Source organism: Zootoca vivipara, chromosome 5 (genome assembly GCF_963506605.1).
Source record: "Zootoca vivipara chromosome 5, rZooViv1.1, whole genome shotgun sequence".
Taxonomy (NCBI): domain Eukaryota; kingdom Metazoa; phylum Chordata; class Lepidosauria; order Squamata; family Lacertidae; genus Zootoca; species Zootoca vivipara.
In genome coordinates, this window is record NC_083280.1 from 75,030,258 (window position 1) to 75,048,608 (window position 18,351).

At 41.2% G+C, this 18,351-nt stretch overlaps 1 protein-coding gene across 1 annotated transcript in view; it reads left to right on the forward strand.

Annotated features, from left to right (window-relative positions):
• CCDC6 (coiled-coil domain containing 6) overlaps positions 1–2,263 on the forward strand; it is a 39,631-nt gene extending 37,368 nt beyond the window's left edge. Inside the window, exon 9 of the mRNA XM_035138100.2 lies at positions 1,876–2,263. Coding sequence (XP_034993991.1) covers positions 1,876–2,055 — 180 coding nt within the window. The 3' untranslated portion in view covers positions 2,056–2,263. The remainder of the gene's footprint in view (positions 1–1,875) is intronic.
• The last annotated feature ends 16,088 nt before the right edge of the window (positions 2,264–18,351 follow it).

Below are 18,351 nucleotides of genomic sequence, written 5' to 3' on the forward strand. Positions count from 1 at the left end.
TATTAACTGCTTTCTACTTAAATAAAAAGGTTTTTTTATAAAAAGAAGAGGAGGAGGAGGAGGAGGAATAGTACCAGGAGCAGCAAGTGTTAGAAATGAAAATGGTGGAAGAAAGAAGCTTGGCTACATTGAGGATCAGAGCAGTGATATGATGAAAGTAGTTCCTGCTCCCCAAGAGAGAAATGCTGCTTTTCACATCTTTCACCACCTTGACAGATGTATCATCCCATATTTTTCCAGGATTAGGTGTTCTTGTAGATATCCTACATATACTGTCATTCAGTAATTGTGTACTTTCACCCATTTTCTGCCAAATAGACTAGAAAGATTAGACCTCTTTGTTAAGATCTCCAGCTGTCTGAGTGTATTCCGGTCTGAAAAGCCAGGAAGCCTCGGAGCTGGCCCAACATACTTACTTATTGGCTCTGAGCCTGCAAGGCCCACCAATGCCCAGTCTCTTTCCCCACTTTGTATTGGGTTCCTGGACAAGCAAATCATCTGTCCCTTGCAGTTCTTTCCATTTTGGACGATGGTTTTCAAGCTTTTGACTCCAAGCTTTTGACTGAGAGCCAGTGTGGTTTAGTGGTTAAGAGCAGTAGACTTGTAATCTGGTGAACCGGGTTCGCGTCTCCGCTCCTCCACATGCAGCTGCTGGATGACCTTGGGCTACTCACACTTCTCTGAAGTTTCTCAGCCCCACCCACCTCACAGGGTGTTTGTTGTGGGGGAGGAGAGGAAAGGAGATTGTTAGCCGCTTTGAGACTCCTTCGGTTAGTGATAAAGCGGGATATCAAATCCAAACTCTTCTTCTTGTCTTCTTCCATTCTTAGTTCCATTCTGTTTCCTCAGTTTTCACAGACTCATAGTATTATAGAGTTGGAAGGGACCCCAAGGGTCATCTGGCCCAACCCTCCACAATGCAATTGTGGAGCTATGATGATAATGATGATTCACTGCTCAGCCACAAGGGGAGAAGGGTAGCAACAGTGACGTTATACCTATTGACTCACTCCCAAACAAAACTCTGGCAAAGGGCTCCATAGGCCTCTTCCACCGAATGCAAACAGTGATAAAGGCTTTGTGATAGTTGAGAGCAGGGATGGGTATAAGGGGAGAATCCTTGATAGAGCCTCTTGAGGGGCAGGTTTTGAAACAGTCCTTTCCCTGAGTATCATCTGGAGAAAAAGTGGTCCAAGAATTGGATGGAGTGAGGTCAGGAGCTATGATGGGAAGCCTTTGGAGTCCTTGACCTTCGATTGCTTATCTCTGTAACAGTTTCTCTTAAACATTAAAACAAAAATACAGTTAACATCTAATCGATACACTTAAAGAGTTTCCTCCCCTCACTTGTAACTTCCTTCCTTCCTTTTTTAATTTACTCCAGCCACAGTCCAAAGCGAGGAAAGTTGTGGTTAGTGCCAAGAAGGAATTGTCTCAAAACCATGGTTTGAAACTATTGGTTTAGTGTTCAGCTACTACATCATTAGAGTTGAAACATTGTGTGTTGTTATCCAGGTGTAATTCAAATTCAGTTCTTCTAGAAAAGAGCCATTACTTTCAGCTGCTTTCAAGCTTTCTGCTACCATTTTGTATTTCCACTGTGTAAGTAGCATTTGTTCTTCTCATTTTGCCCTGCATGGGACACGTCATATGATGGCAGCATCGCAGTATCCTGCTAAGAGGACAGAGGGCTATGTACAAAATAGTCAACGGTTGGAAAAGTCCAGCTTGAGACCCATGTTACTTTTTCCCCTGTTTGAATTTCCCCACCAGGAATGAATTTTAGTTTAAGTGTGTCAAAAGGCGAGAGTGTCCCTGTCTTGTAACATGAGTCTATGCTGGTCAAAACTCTGGCTCCGTTGTTTTCTTTCACAGAGACCATCGCCCCGAAGAAGCAACAGCCCTGACAAATTCAAGCGTCCCACTCCTCCTCCTTCTCCCAATACACAGACCCCGCTGCAGCCTGCCCCTCCACCTCCGCCACCCCCTGTGCAGCCTGCGGTCCAGTCGCCAGCCACTTTTCAACATTCAATGCACCCTTCTTCTCAGCCTTAGTGCATGTGCTCAGCAAATCTGTATTCCGAGTTGGACTCATAACACAGAGCAGTTTACTACAAGCCAAAGGCTTACAATGGTATATTTGGATTTGACTTATTTGCACTGAAGTTTTTGAGGCTTCACTGTTTAATTGTGTTGTACAAGTTTGTCCAAGGCTCAAATGTTAGCACATCTCCTACATGGAAATCCCTTCTGTGCAAGGGGGTGGGGGAAACATGAAACCTGCATGTAGATAATCACATGAATACATGTGGTGGTTTTCACGGTGGGGTTTTTTTTTAACATGGATGTGCTTTCCACGTAGGAAGTGTGCTGTGTTTGAAGTTGCCGTAAAACGCAGCCAGTGTTGTGGATCTGCAACACTAATTTTAAATTAAAAGAAAAATTCCATCAGTGTTTTACTTGAACTTACATGTCTGTCCATCCTCTGGCTGGAACATTTGCTACTTTGTTTGGTATTATGGCATTGCTTTGCTGAGCTCCCAAAGCTTTATATATATATTATTTTTTCTTTTCCCCCAGGCTTCTAGGTTTGTAAAATAAAAGGGACAGCTTTTTATATTTTTTCATGACAACTTGCATATAAAATTACAGGCACGAGCTGTATGTTACGAACTCCTAAATATTATAGTGTGTTTCAAGCATATAAAGTAAATCAGCACTACAGTTCAGTAATAAAAAAATACAGCTTTTAGTGCAAAAGTGAAAGTCTGACACCTTAATGCCCAAGCTCACTTTTTAAAAAATAATAATTATCCCTTAATTTTCCGACACAGCAGCAAACATACATTGACAAATCCATACCTTTTCTCCAGTGTGTGGTACAGTCTGAAGTACAATGTGGGAAGCCTGACTTGTCAGAGTATATAGAATGTATTGATCCATGGACCTTAAAAGTTGATTGTTTCATTTCTCATTCATGTTGACCTGTAAAACTGTCCGTACTGTTGTTTTCATCACAATGATCTTCTATAAGTGTGGTTCTGCCAACAAGATCCTTGTGGCTGATTAAAGTGTGCTCTCTGCTTTAGAAAAGCAAATTGTATTAAAAAGGCTGATTTCCCCCCCCTCCCCTTGTTTAAAATATATTGTGTGACACCCCCCCTCCTGAATGTTTGAACCAATATTTTAAGCATTCAAAGAAAAATCAGAAGAAAATATGATTGAAGGTGCACATTATAGCAGCATATTGGTGTAACAGCCGAAAATGTTGTATTGCTTGGTAGAAAAGGAACAGATTGCAGAGAAAAGTTAGATGACAATAGCAAATGCATATTTAGCAGCATAAGCCGGTACAATGTATAAAGAAATGTATTCTGAAATACATTCTTTCCATTCATTTAGCACAAATAAATTGTTTGGTTTCACTTTGCAGTGTAACAAAGTGTCACTTTTTTCGCCTCGGTAGGGCACCTATCTACTTACGCAGGTGCTTTTTTCTTGGTGCTCCTGCTCAACAGCTTTTACATAATGTGGATTAATTTTTAAAAAAGCAACAACCAAAAAAAACAAGCCTGAATTTGCACAGCTCTTATATGGAATTCCCCTTAAGCCAACATCAAACCACAGATCAGGCCATTTCGACAGTGCAAAATATGAATCCAAAAATAACCATGGTGGTGTTGAAAAAATCTTGGCTGCAGCTTGTGGTGAGGAGGGAGCTTGACCACAGATCCCAGTTTGGGCTACTTGCTCCACCAAACCTCAGCTTAGCTTCCCACAGCTTAACAGGGGAAAGGACTAGGGAGGAGTAAAGCAGCTGAAAGCACCTCTCCAGAAGCCCACAAATTTATGTGGTCTCCCCAAAACAAGGTTTAGCTTACCACGTCATGTGAACCAGCTCTCTGTGTGTTGTTAACATTCTGTTTTGGTGGCTTCTCTTGAACAGCCATAGAACCGGGTGGAAGTCTGGTTCCTTGTGAACCAGAATTGGCAAATGAGCCTTAGAAGTGCAACTCCAATTCCATGAAATTCTCCCCTCACTGTTCAGCCTTGATTAAGTGGTATTTTTGCACAGGTACGAGCCACAGTCAAAGGGGGTTCTCATTTACCTGGGATCTCATTTCAAGTTGCACTCCGAGGTCCCGGGTAAATGAGGTATGTGGGGAGTCAAAGGTGACATTTCACCTGACTAGAAATAGTCCATATTAGTCACCATTATTGCTTTTGATTATCCATTTAACAAATAGAAAATGCATTTATTCCTTAAAAGTAATAACTTGTGTCTATTGCGGGCTGCTTAACATCTAATTCTGCTCCCACATTTTCTCCTTGTGTAGTTTTGTGTGTGTTTCGACAAATGATGTTATGTTATGTTGGTTGTAACTTAGAAAGCAACAGTGGAACATGGATGGACAACGGATGAGGTTCTGTTGTGGTGCTTAAAAGCCAAAACAGTGCAATTTAACTTTAATCCGGGAATGCTGTCTAAAACTGAAGTCCTGTAATCCAGTTTGAGCATCTTTTATGTGTGCTGTGATGAATTTTCCCCCATTTGTTCGTCTTCTGATACTCATTAGCTGAAAACCAAGTAAAAAATAGAGTGGTATGCATTCTTATTCAAATAAGTATTGGCAGATTTGTGCAGCTAAGAATTTGTACCTCAACTTTTATACAGTCATCTGTAGGCTAGAGAAGCTCATTCAGACTAGAGCTCCCATTCTATCAAGGGATTCTTTTTTCTTGTCTTACACAACTAGAACAAGGTATCTTGTTGAATTGTTGTTGACCCCTTATACTTCTGACGTCACCACGCTGCCTTTCTCAGAGTTGCAAAGCCTCAGCTTTCAGCTGCTGCTCAGTTTCCTCTCTGGTGTAGCAGTCACTCTGTGCTGCAAACACTTCTTCACTTGTTCTAATTTCCTGTTTCAACTTGCTAGACTAACCAGCCACTCTTACTTTGAAGAAGAAGAAAAGTGCTGCTACAGTGAATGTCATCTGGTTATCTCACCAGCAGACTTGTTTGCATAGCATGAGCAGGGCTGAGAGGCAGATAATCCAAAATGCATTGTTACTGGTAGTTTGCTTGACATTTTATGGAAGCAGCTACTGTATGTGGATTAAGACATAATCTGGTGGAACCTCATTTTCTTTCCCAGCATTGCTACTAGAAGTGATTGGATACTGTTTCTAAAGCACATTTCAACTGAGAAAAACACTCCCTGAACTTTTTTTTACCATTCTCAAGAAGGTAAAACATAGCTGATTGTGTAGGGCTTAGTGGTTATTTTTGTATCCCCTATATTGTTTGTATTCCTCCCTTGCACAGAGTTTGGAGTGAGGGTGGTATGCTAGATCGTTAACGGCCTAGCTGTTAAATCTGTATGTGTAAAATTGAGTTCCTAGAATGAAAAGTGACACAGAAGGGATGCTGCTCAGTTCTCAATGGCTAGGGTCACTAGGGGGCAGTGAGCATCATCTCAGTGATGTCGCCTTCTGTGGCACAAAAGAGGAACCTATGGTCCTCCAGATGTTGGACTCTTGATCCCATCAGTCCCAGTGAGCAGGAATGATGGGAGGTGTAGGCCAACATCTGGAGGATGCTAGGTTCTCCATCCCTGTTCTGTGCAAAGAGTAGCCATTGCACTGGAGGCAACAGAAGGGGGCTGGGCGAACCTGGAGATTATTTTGCAGTGCTGTGAGGCATCTAGAAGAGCTGGAGTGAATCCCAACCTTCCATTCCTGCTCTTCAAATCTTCATACCTTTCGCTAGTAGCAAGAATACTTGGTGTTCATATTCTGTTAGTGGTCAGGAAGCTTCATAGACAGGACTGTGAGGTAGATCAGTATTCTTAACTCTCTTGGACCCTTGGGAACGGAATGTGGAACTAGATGTGCACTGGTCGTCTCCTGCAGGGCGGTTCCTTGTTGGCTGCTTGTCAAAGATGGAATTTATGGTCTTATATAAAAGTGGGGACACATCATGGGAGCAACTCGGCTACAGGAGCCTGCATGCTCAGCCTTCTAAAGGAGCTGCAAAGCACTGCATGTCATACAGGTAAAAGTACAGCTAAGCCCTTTACCCTTAAATGAAAGATTCACACATCTTTATTGCCAGTTCCTTTTGCCAGTAGCCTTAACGCAACATATCTCAGCCTAATGTAAGAGGGTGCATTTCTTTCTGTTTAAACAGAAACAATTTTAGCAGACTTTAATGAGCTGTAGCTGTCATACCAGCTTCATTTAAATGAATGTATAACTCTGTTTGCCTCTTTCCAAAACAAGCAGAAGCCATGACAACATATTAAAGTATCAAGTCAAATTCCTCAACCTATTAAGTAACTCGCTAGGATTATTTCCTGGTATTCAGGAAGAGGGGGGTGTTTGTTTTTTTTCTAAATCACAGACTAGTTTAATGCTTAATTCCTGGAGTGTAAATAAGGATTTGAAAACTGTTGAAGAAAACTTCCCCTTGTGCTGTGAATTTGGACTTCTGCCAGATGCATATTTTTTTCCTTGCTTATACACTTAAATCACATGGAACAGAGTTTTTGGGTTTCTACCATTTCAGACTGTAAATAACGTGGAGGATTGTTAAAAAAAAAACATGAACAAAAAAAAGCACCTGCCATTGGAAATTGCATGTCTGCAAAATTTTTAGAATCCAACCTTCAAGTGACAGTTTTCAGTCTGCCAATAATCTGTAGCGCACCCTCACATAAAGCAAGGCTTGCACACATATCCTGACTGGTCCCTAATGGACCTGCCTGTGCTGTTTGAATCCCCATGTACCATGAGGCTCACTGGGTGATCTTAGGCCAGTCACACACACTCAGCCTAACCTACCTCACAGAGTGATTGAGAGGCTAAAAAGGAGAGCTCAAGAGGAGTCTGTACCTTCTGAGCCACACATTATCTGAATAACCCATTCCTGGCTTCAATTTATTGGCCCTGGCACAGGTGGCGTGACAGCATTCCCATGCCCGTGATAAAGTTGTCTGGTATCCGCTCCTGGCAAATACCAGGGTCAGTGGTCCTCAGAGGGCCTACTGTGGCTGTAGACAGCTTCCCTTTTTTGAGGGCGAAGGAATACATATTTTAGAGCCCAGCACTCTGACGCAGCCAATCCCCTTCTTCATTACCTCATAATGCTGCTCTCCCTACATTTCCCCAGAGGCATTCCAGAATAATCAAGAAGGTTGCAACAGGAGGCTGAACTCCTGCTCAGCACCAGAGACTGCTGCCATTTTCTCCTTTGCAGCCCAGTAAATATTTTTGTGGAGTGAGAGGAGGGCACCCATAGGTGGTATTTAACACCAGTTAAATTGGCCAAAATGTATAGAACAGAAAGTGAATGTTGGAAATGTAAGGGAAAGGAAGGTACTTTTTCCCATATTGGGGGGGGACATGTAAAGAGGTAAAAGCTTTCTGGGAAATGATATATAATGAGTTAAAATGTCTAAAAACACTTTTGCTTAAAAACCAGAAGCTTTTTTTTATTGAGTACTGTATAGTGGGTAGAGAGATACTGAGACAAGATAAAAAATTGTTCTTATATGCAACAACTGCGGCATGAACTTTGTTAGCCCAAAGATGGAAACAACAGGAGTTACCAACAAAAGAAGAGTGGCAGATGAAGCTGATGGACTTTGCAGAACTGGCGAAACTGATGGGAAGAATCCAGAGCCAGCGAGACCAAGCATTCCAACAGGACTGGAACAAATTTATATTATATTTGGAAGACAATTGTAAGCAATTGACATCAATAGCAGGGTTCTCTGAAGATTTGTAAAATGAAATTGCTACCTATTCAGGTTGAGAAATATAATATTTTAGGTAATGATACAACAATGATAGGAAACAAAGCAAAATGTAAAGATGTAAAGTTTAATTTTGTAAACCATCAAATGGGAGGGAGAAAAGTCAGACTCAGTTGAGCCAAAGAGATAAAATAGGGAGGGTACAATGTTATGTAATGTGATTATATGTAAAACCAATAAAAATCATTTATTAAAAAATAAATAAGAGGAGGGCACCTTGACCAGGACCTCTTCAAACCTGAGGCAGTCCTATTCTGCGCTGAAGTCTTGAAAGCAGTTGCATCTGAGAATCTGCACCCATCTCAGCCAAATTAGCTGACCCTTTGTGCTTCTGGCTAAGAAATATAGCCTGGGAAATGTCCAGTAAGATGAAAGTGTGTGTGTACTTGTTCATGTTGCCTCTTGTACAGCTGGAGGGCATGGGACCTATCAACAAAAACTAGTGTGAACCAGCTTCAGGGTTTCTTTGTATATAGAAATACTAAACAAATTGTGATGGCAGTAAAAGTGAGGAGTTAAACTATGTCACCTTTCATGTGACTGTTAATTTAGATGGGTTAAAGAGAAGCACAAACCTGGTCAAAATGAGTATGTTGTGAGGGTGACTTGCTGTGCTGCTGCCATTGCTGCTGAATTATTATTTTAAATTGGATTTCGTTTCCATTCCAAGGTGGGTCAGAACACTGATCTTCAACTGGTGGATTGGTACCTAAAAACAGGCCACAGCCTAATTGCAGCTTAGGTCACAGCAGGAGCACTACCACCGTATAAATACATTTTAAAAAATGTATTTGTACGGTGGCGGTGCTGCTGTTGTCAGTTAAGAAATGATAGCTAAATGCATGTTTGAGTTAAATTTGGGTGCCAGATCAGAAAAGGCTGAAAGCTGCTGGTTTGCAACAATGTAAGAATACAAGATGAAAATCAGTTGGAACAATACAGAGAGAGGCCCAAGCTACACACAGGCTTCTCTCTCTTTTAACAGTGAAATCCTACACACTTTTTACTTGGAAGGAAGGACATTAAAGAAAATTAGGTTTTCTCCCTGTTAAGTGACTCAAAGACTGCTGCTTAAAAAGTTGGTCAGCCACAATTGTTACGTAAAGGTAGGTTGACTTCCAGTATCGGAATGTACACAACTCTTGGAAATCAATGTTGCCTTTCCCTGTTGCCATGCTTAAAGGACAGGGGGAAGAGACATGGAAGGTCATCTTATAATTAACTTTATGGGAAGTATAAGCTTGACGTACCGTTGCTTTGTTGCGGTCTTCCAATTTGGAATAACGAAAAGGGAATCTTAAAAAATTCCAGAAGTGGAAATCTTGGTTGCACTCACAACCACCCTCTTAATTATTATTGGATTCTTGTAATCTCACATTTAGGCTGCAGGGCATTGCAGAAAATAATTCTATGAAGTCTGTACGGGAGTATAAGAAGAGGAATTGGGAAATGAGCCAATAACCTGCTAGGCCATACTCTCTCCTCCTGTTATGCTTTTGGCGAGCCAGTCAATTTAGTTTCCAGTTAAGTGCGTTTTGTCAAAGCAAATTCAGAAAGCACAATCAAAAGAACCGGGTTTCTTATGATGCTTCTTATGAACTTCTTTCAGAACAGAATATTGTAACTTTAGAAACAACAGATCTTCTTTACAAATAAATAAATAAAAATCCAACCATATGACAGTCTTGATGTTATGAACTAGCAGGACACCAAGAAAGAGGAAGAGGATCCCAGCAAGGGGTGCAGCCATAATTTGTACACACCATGACAAGCTGAAGATGGGGAAGAGGAGCCTGGGGACTTAGTAGGTACTCAATGGGCATCAGAGGATGTTTGTGGGAGCCAGGGAAAGTGGACACATCACCAAAACTGGAGATGCCCCCTTCTCCACAAACATGACAAGCTCTGAGCAGTTGTGAACAGCAGGAAGTACACTTTAGGAGACTTGAGGCAGGCAAGAGAACACAGCCCAGCTTACTAGCTTGATTAAGCTCACAGCAGGTGATCACATGCTTCGTTAAGGGGAGAGCTACTCAGCTGGAGCAAGCTAAGGTGCATCAAATAAGATTGGGAAGAATAAAAAGAGAAGCAAGGCAGAGACACTGTGTCTGCTCAACTTTGACCATTGATGTACCCTCTCTTGACTGTTTTGGGAACTCCACCAGACTGATTTCAACACTAACCTTAGGATTCTAATCCTGGATCATCTTCAGAGACAGGAACCTGGCTTTACGGTTTGACTTTGAACCTTTCTCATTGCATTGGAACTTAACTTGTATTTGACTATGGGACTGCTTGATTCCTCTCTAGTGTTGCCCTCGAGACTGTGGTCAACAGAACTTTCTGCTTAGTGCAAGCAGTGAAGCCAGTAGGGACATATCTCGGAGTACGCCAGCATTCAGGACACTTGATTGGTTTTTGCATATACCAGCAATGGTTCTGAAGGTGCAGGAACTCTGCTCTTGAGGCTATGCTTGCAATGATGATATAATCTCTTGTCACTTTTGAATGTAATATACAGTGAGGAGATGTACCTGATACCTGTCTGTCGTCATCCCCCAAGCTAGATGACTCAGGGTTCCTTCCAGCTTTGTGAATCTATGTTCTATATCCAAAGCCAAACATGTTTTTGACACATACTTTCCTTTGATGTTCCATGGGTGTGTTGATACCTTAAGAGCCCCATAGTATGGAATGAAGACACATGAGACCATCATCAAGCCAAAGTTAAGCAGGCTTGGGTCTGGTCAGTACCTGCCAGGGAACTCAATGTACGTTCCTTTGGGATCCATGATGGAATGCTGGTGATTGTGATGAAAAACTCCCTATATAGTAAGGCCCCGAACAAAGCGACAAGTCTAGACATATGAGTGTCCTCCTATAGATACGAAAAACCAAGATCAGTCTTATCCAACTTTGTGCTCTGCAGATGCCTCCCATCAGCCCCAGCCAGTAGTACAAAATAACTAGAACACACCAGGTTGGAGAAAGTGGATCTACATCATTCCACATTCAAATGTTGCCTCCCCTCCCCCTGACTCGGCAAATAGCTAATAAAAGCACGTGAGGCCATCTTATTGGAGTATTCCCACACACACTAAAACAGGAAAACCCAATAAACAGGAAAACCCAATTCCTTTGCTTTTTGTGTGGGCAGCAAATGAAACTCAGGCCAGCTTCCGTTCACTTATCTGCAAACTGTTTTGCACCACTTTTTTTTGTTTTGCCTATTTTAAGCTTCCTTATACGTAAAGCTTAGCTAGTTGATTTTGTGTTTTCTTTTCATTCTTGCAATTCCCCACTTCTGAATTACTTTATGCTTGGTTTTTGGATAAATGTATTTAATTGGACTCTGGAGGTGATTTGAGTTATTTGGCATAACCTAGGTTGGCTCTACACCCACCCCCTCTTAGACCTCTAGCTTGGTTTTGTGGAGTTTAGAGAAAGCTCTGTAAAACGTCCTTCAGAAATGAAAGCTGTAAGCCTGAGCTGTCTGTGTGCTCCAACATGGGGTGAAAGGACACTGTGTACTGTACTGTACGTAATATACCTTTAAAGCATATTTGAAACACATTCTTTCCCTCAAAGAATTATGGGTGCTGTAGATTACACCTCACAGAGTTCCATTTCTGGAGAATAAACAAGTTGCAACCCACTGTTCACCTTGAAAGCATCTAATGAAACATTGGTTTTTTGGAATGGTTGTTGTTGATGATGTTGTTGTTTGTTGTTTTGGTAACCAGAAAATTGTTAAGAGCCCTGCTGGATCAGATCCGAGACCCAGCATCCTGTTCCCATAGTGGCCAACTAGATGTCTATAGGAAGCCTGCAGGCTTGAAGCAGTAAATTTAATTATATATTTGTCATTATTTAGAATCTAAAATTCTCTAATTTGGCAAAATTAATCTGTGCAAATTCAGTACTTGTTTGTGCAAAAGCATATGGTTACTTTGATGCAAACTTCACATGCAGATATGAAGTATTATCCAATATGAAGCTGTTATCCAAGTATTTTGGACTTTTGTAAGGGCATCTTAAAATCTAGTATTGGGCACCAGTGCTGACATTTTAGTTTGTTTTGGTTCACTTGCCACAGTAATGAATTATTTGCCTTTTAAAATAATGAAGGTTAATTTTTCATAGTATAATGCACATTATGTTCTTTTCATGATTGCAGCCCAGTCTCTTTGTGCTTACATATCCTCCTTCTATTTGCTTTTTTAAATTATTCTTGGTGATTGAATAAAATACAGTTTATTTTAGCATACTGTATATATATTTATGTTCTGCTAATAAAAGAAAATGAAGTTAAAATACCTTAGATATCCACTTTGTGCCCCTTACATTTAACTTGAAAGATACTTTTATCTGGGAGCAATTTAGCTTAATATATTGAACTGCTAGTGATTTCAAATTCTACCTGTAGCCTCGCCCTTTTTATCTGTCTAACTTAGGGCTGCATCTAATTTCCTGCATACGTAGAGTAAAATACATACGCCTTGCAAGTGCATTTTGTCACACATAGCAATAAACATGTGTCTATTTTAGCGTATTTACTGGTGGGTGGAAATTCCTGACTGGCAAGCACATTTCTGTAGATTGTACATCTGGAAAATGTATGGCATGAGCTCACTTTCGTTTACAAGGTAGGTGCATTAAAGTGGTTCAGCAGTTTATGACTCCAGCTAAATTCCCCAAAAATAGTCAGGATATGAAAAAACTGTTTATCGGAAGAAATGTAAACGTACGAACGCTCTATTTTAAACACTTGGATTGTAAATAAACTGTTCAGAGAGTGGGAAATTGTCGTTTATTCCTAACTGAAGCCAGAAAGATACATTGTGTTGGGTTTTAGTTGACAGTCTGCCAGTTAGCAATTATCCTGTTGCTGGAGAAATGACATGCAACATGGAAAGTTTTAAGTTGTGACAGTTGGCTGTAGAATTCGGTTTTTAAACGGTTCAGTGGACTTAGAAACACCAGACTGTTAAATATCAGAATTGTTGTTTATTATAGGCCAACGAGCTTTCAGAATTCTAGAGAGAAACTGCTTTCTTGCAATCGGTTTTGCTCAGCACCTACTCCAATCAGTTCATGAATCCACAAACTCAAATGTTTGGCAGAAAGAGAAATCCTGTTGGCAATTTCTACTAGCCAATAACCATATCCGCCTGCCCACAGTGGGTATCTGCACCCCAAAAGGTGTCAATCCACACACCCCCACCTATCAAACATGACACATAAGTGGCTCACATAAATGTAAACAAGCTTTAATAATGAACTGAGAAAAAAACTGTAAGAAAGGTTCCCCCAGAGAAACTAAAACAACATCGAGAGGCAAGTCTGAGGCAATAAAACAAGAAGAGGCAGTTGGTCTCTCTCAACTGACATTCTTAACAGAACACGCACTGAAGGGAAGGGCTGATTCCAGAGCATAAAAGCAAAAAAAAAAAAAATGCACAGGCCCCGCCTACCAGATACCAGGCACTCTATAATTCAAATTAGGCCCCAGTATTTTTCTTACAGGGAGAACCCTTTAAATAGGCCTGGGTACCACAGTGTTTTGTCCCTACCATCTGAGTTCATTGATCTCTTACCTCAGGGCATGTAATCGGATAACCCTGCAACTGACCCCCTACATCAGGGGTCAGCAAACTTTTTCAGCAGGGGGCCGGTCCACTGTCCCTCAGACCTTGTGGGGGGCCGGACTATATTTTTTTGGGGGGGAAATATGAATGAATTCCTATGCCCCACAAATAACCCAGAGATGCATTTTAAATAAAAGAACACATTCTACTCATGTAAAAACATGCTGATTCCTGGACCATCCGCGGGCCAGATTTAGAAGGCAATTGGGCTGCATCCGGCCCCTGGGCCTTAGTTTGGAGACCCCTGCCCTACATTGTGTGCTACTCATGAGGAGACCAGACCTAAATTGGCATACCAGATTAAGTAAATCAGCATACTAGATTTGAGCTAAAGAACTCCTTTTATTTTCCAGTCTGCTGTGTCCATTTGTTCTCTCCCCTACTTTTAAAAATCCTTACTAAAACCCCATATAATGTCAAATGTTAAGGTTCACGTAATCCCCCACTTGCCTAGTTCTCTTGGTTCATGCTACAGGAATATAGGATTGGAGTTGATAGAGAAGAGCAGGCTGCTCTGATCTGAGTTGACTGCTCTGATCTCAGTTACACATATTTTTGATGAAGAGCTGAAAATTCTATTGTCAGTCATTGACCAAGAAAACTCAATATGTTCCTGGATCCTGTACTCTGGAATATAAAATTACATGTTTCTTCCTAATTGCTCTGGGCGCTCTGTATTTTTACACTCAATTTAATTAACACTCACTCCCCTCTTAATTCTTTACCTTATCTTTCATCTTAACAAATAAACCCTGCAAACCACTTTTAGAAATTAGATTTCCACCCACATTGAATAAACAAAATATGTCTGGTCTTGTTTCGTTTTTTTAATGAGTAGTATATTTTTTAAGTAAAAAATTGAAATCCAGAAAAAAGGCATGAGGTTTTAACAACACAAACCTGCAATATCAAAATAAAAATGAGCATGTTTAGCCCCAGCAATTAAAAACAGCCTAATTTTTAAAAGCAATAAACTCTGGGCACATTTGCACTATGTTAAGCAGAAAGGAGTGGCACACTCCACAACCACAAACAACTTTTAATGTACAGTCATACCTCTTGTTGTGTTTGCTTAACGTTGCGGCTTTTCGAGTTGCGAACATGGCAAACCCAGAAGTGTATACTTCCGGGTTTCGCCACATGCACAGAAGCGTTCTGCATACTTTGCACATGCGCAGAAGCACGGCTCTATTTGTGGACTTTCCAGGGTGCGAATGGCACCCTGGAATGGATTGTGTCCGCAACTAGAGATACCACTGTACAGTAATGTGGAAAGCATATTTTCATTTAAAGTGGTACCTTGGTTCTCAAACTTAATCCGCTCCGGAAGTCCATTCCAAAACCAAAGCATTCCAAAAACCAAGGCATGCTTTCCCATAGAAAGTAATGCAAAATGGATTAATCCGTTCCAGACTTTTAAAAACAACCCCTAAAACAGCAATGCAATTTAACATGAATCAATGAGTCCATTGAAACAAAAACAATAATCAATGTACTGTACTATAAAATAAACAAGACAGTATTGTAGATGATAATTAAAATTATTATTTTTTCCTTACCTACACTGATGATGGTCATTGTTTGCATGGGGGGCTTTCATCCATTTCCGCAGTCACACAATCATTAGCTGAACTGGGTTCCACACAGTCACAAAAACAAATTAACCGAAAAAGCCTCAAAAACGCAAAATAAAGAGCAAAAACGAAAGCACCAAACTTAATCCATTCCAGAAATCTGTTTGACTTCTGAAATGCTTGAAAAACAAGGCACTGCTTCCGATTGGTGAAGGCGTCCTGGAAACAACAGCCGACAGCCACATCGGACATTCGGCTTCCGAAAAATGTTTGAAAACCGGAATACTTACTTCCAAGTTTTCGGCGTTTGGGGACTAAGGCATTTGAGTACCAAGGTACCACTGTACTATCTTATCTTACCTTCAAGCTGGCACACCGTTAACATTTTTAAAAAATCTAAAGCCATACAGTGTAAGTAAACACTGTCAAACAAGCTCCAGTTTTAAAAGAGGGTCAGTGTTGTGCAGTGAACAGCGTATCTGCGTTGTTGTATAACGATAACCTGTGTTCAAATCCCCAGACATGAAACTATTTGGTGACCTTGGGCTAGTCACTCACTCTCAGCCTGAGCTGACTCACAGGAATAGTGCTGAATGAGAATAAAACGGAATGGGAGCTCTTTGGATAAAGGGATTATTTAAAGAAAATAAATATGAATTAAAATGTGTATTATACTCTAAACTTGCTTTCTAGAATATGTGCCTTGCTTACAGAAGCACAAGAGACAGGGCCGTCAAGCGGGTCGGGCGCCCGGGCGCCATGGTGCGCAGATTGCTCCGGCGCCCCCGCCCCATTTCTTCCTGCGGCTGGTGGGCGGGCGCGGCGTGGTTTCCACGCGGCTTCGCCGTGCAGCGCCCCTCTGCCGACCTGGCACCCCGCGCCACCCAGCCTACCCGTAGAGCCGGCCCTGACAAGAGAGATCTGGACCCTGCTCATGAGTTGATGACTGCTGTGGGTGGGAGGAGCTGGGGTAGACAGGAGTCCCATAGAAGAAGTCCTGATGAAACAAACATGTGAATTGCTGAAGTGTGGGTTTTGTCCCAAGCTGGATAAATCTGCTTGTGAATAAATAGATGGTATAGTTAACAGTGGTCTCTTATGAGGCATTGCATATAGGAGGCATTAGATCTGATTTCTCTTCGTCTCTCTCTGGGAAGGGTCTGCGCTTCTAGTTTTCATCACAGCTGCTGAGTTACTTAGCCCATTTCTAAATCCCACTGAAGTAAACATGCTATGCATTTTCGTTTGAACCCTGCATTCAAGACTTAAAGTGTGCGCCTGTGTGCAATAGCAATTGTTTTGTTTTTTGTAGATGTGCCATTTACTGGGATTTTCATTTCATTAGGCTAAATGCTAGAGAAGGGCTAGGTTCTACCTCCCAAACATTTGCTAGGGATAGGCAAACTGGCACAGGTCAGTTACCCTGATGTGGTGTTCAGACAAATGAAATTTGTTTTATTTTTTCCTCGTTTGACTTCTTTTTTTATAAGTATTTTTTTTATTAAAGGTTTCTTGATTTACATAAGTATGTGCGATGTCTCTCTCTTGTATTTTTTTTCCATTTATCATTTTTACAAATCAGTTTCATTTGTTGAGACAAAGAAGAGGAGAAGAGGGGTAGACATGGGGGGAGTTGGAGGGGTTGGGTGATGATGCTTCTATTTTACTTAATATGTGTAGAGTTTGATGTCATCGTTGCTTGTGTAGGTTCTCTTTTGTCCGCTTGTGTTCCTTTGGTGGTGAGAGAAGTTGGGGTTGGCCTAGGCTAGGGTGGGGTTGTTCATTTGTGGTTGGCTGTGGTGCTCTTTGTTTTCATGTGTGAGTGAGGTGGGTGGGTGTTTTGGATCAGGTAAGCCATATTGATTTGTATGCTGTTGGTAGATTTTTGTCATTGTCTTGTTGGGCTGTGTGTGTGATGAAGGGGAGCCATACTAGGGTGAAGGTGTGTTCTTCTGTTTGTCCTCGTGTCATTTTCAGCTTATTGGTCAATTTTTCTAGTAAGGCTCTTTCCCATACTGTTTTGTACCATTGGTCCATGCTTACTCTTGAAAGGTCTCTCCAGTGTCTGGTGATGATGTTTCTGGTTGCTGAGAGTAGGCTCGTTTGACTTCTTGTACTTGGATTCATAAGGCAGAGTACAAAATATATTCACTTCATGTCAAGCATGGATGGTGCGTGCCTGTATGTATCTTGGTATATGCAGTCTGTTGTCCCACTTTACCTAACAAAAATGTAAAAAACCAATTTCAGTGCATGAATTTCATTTACTATATCAAGGCTTTTCCAAAAATGACTTAAGCTATCCTTTTACGTTTCACCAATTTAGGGCACATCCACACATTTAAAGCACATTCAATGCATTGGTCGATGGAAACGCTGTGTATTGGTGAAGCAGTGTTACATATCTTCATTTGTAAAAGATGTATACATTTTTTCTTTGGCATAATTTTGCTATTTCTTTGTCTGTTTTGCTTTTGTTTTCTTCATTTTTTCCCTAAATATTTTTATGTATATGTGTTCCTTTTAAACCAATATAGATTAATATTAAAAAAATATAAAAAGAATCAAGCACATTCAATGCACATTTAAAGTATATGACCGCTTGCCCCAAATAAGAATCCTACCAAACTGTAGTTTGTTAAGGATGGAAATGGTAACTCTGTGAAGGGTGGCAGTAGAAGAGGAGAATGAAGACCCATGATAAAAGTACGCAATTTCGAGAGAATAATTCAGTCTGGACTCTGCCCCCCTTCACTTTCTGCCCTCAGTCTTGGCTGCTCCATAGAATCATACAATTGTAGAGTTTGATGGAGCCTCAAGGGTCATCTTGTCCACCAGCCTGAAATCTCAGCTAAAGCATCAATGACAGGTGGCTATCCATCCTCTGCTTAAAAACCTCCAAGGAAGGAGAGTCCACAACCTCCCGAGGAAGTTAAACAGCTCTTACCGTCAGAAGTTTTTCTCCTGTATGTTTAGCTGGAATCTCCTTTCTTGTAACTTGAAGCCATTGGTTTTAGTCTCCAGAGCAGGAGAAAACAAGCTTGTTCCAATTTCAGTTCAGCTGCTCAGGTGCCAGCCTGAGCTTTGAAAAGCACATAGAGCTGAGAGAGGAAGTGGGGGAAATTGCTGTTCTTTTCACTTCCTACTCCAGCTCCATTTACTCTTCAAGAGGGCGGGGGGGGGGGAGGTGATAATCCTTGCCACCCTGTAACTTGGGGAACAGTGAGTGGGAAGTGAGATGCAAAAGATTAATGAGTAGGTCCTCATGGAAGCCATTGTGCCCACATTGATGACCTCTGAAGTATATCATGC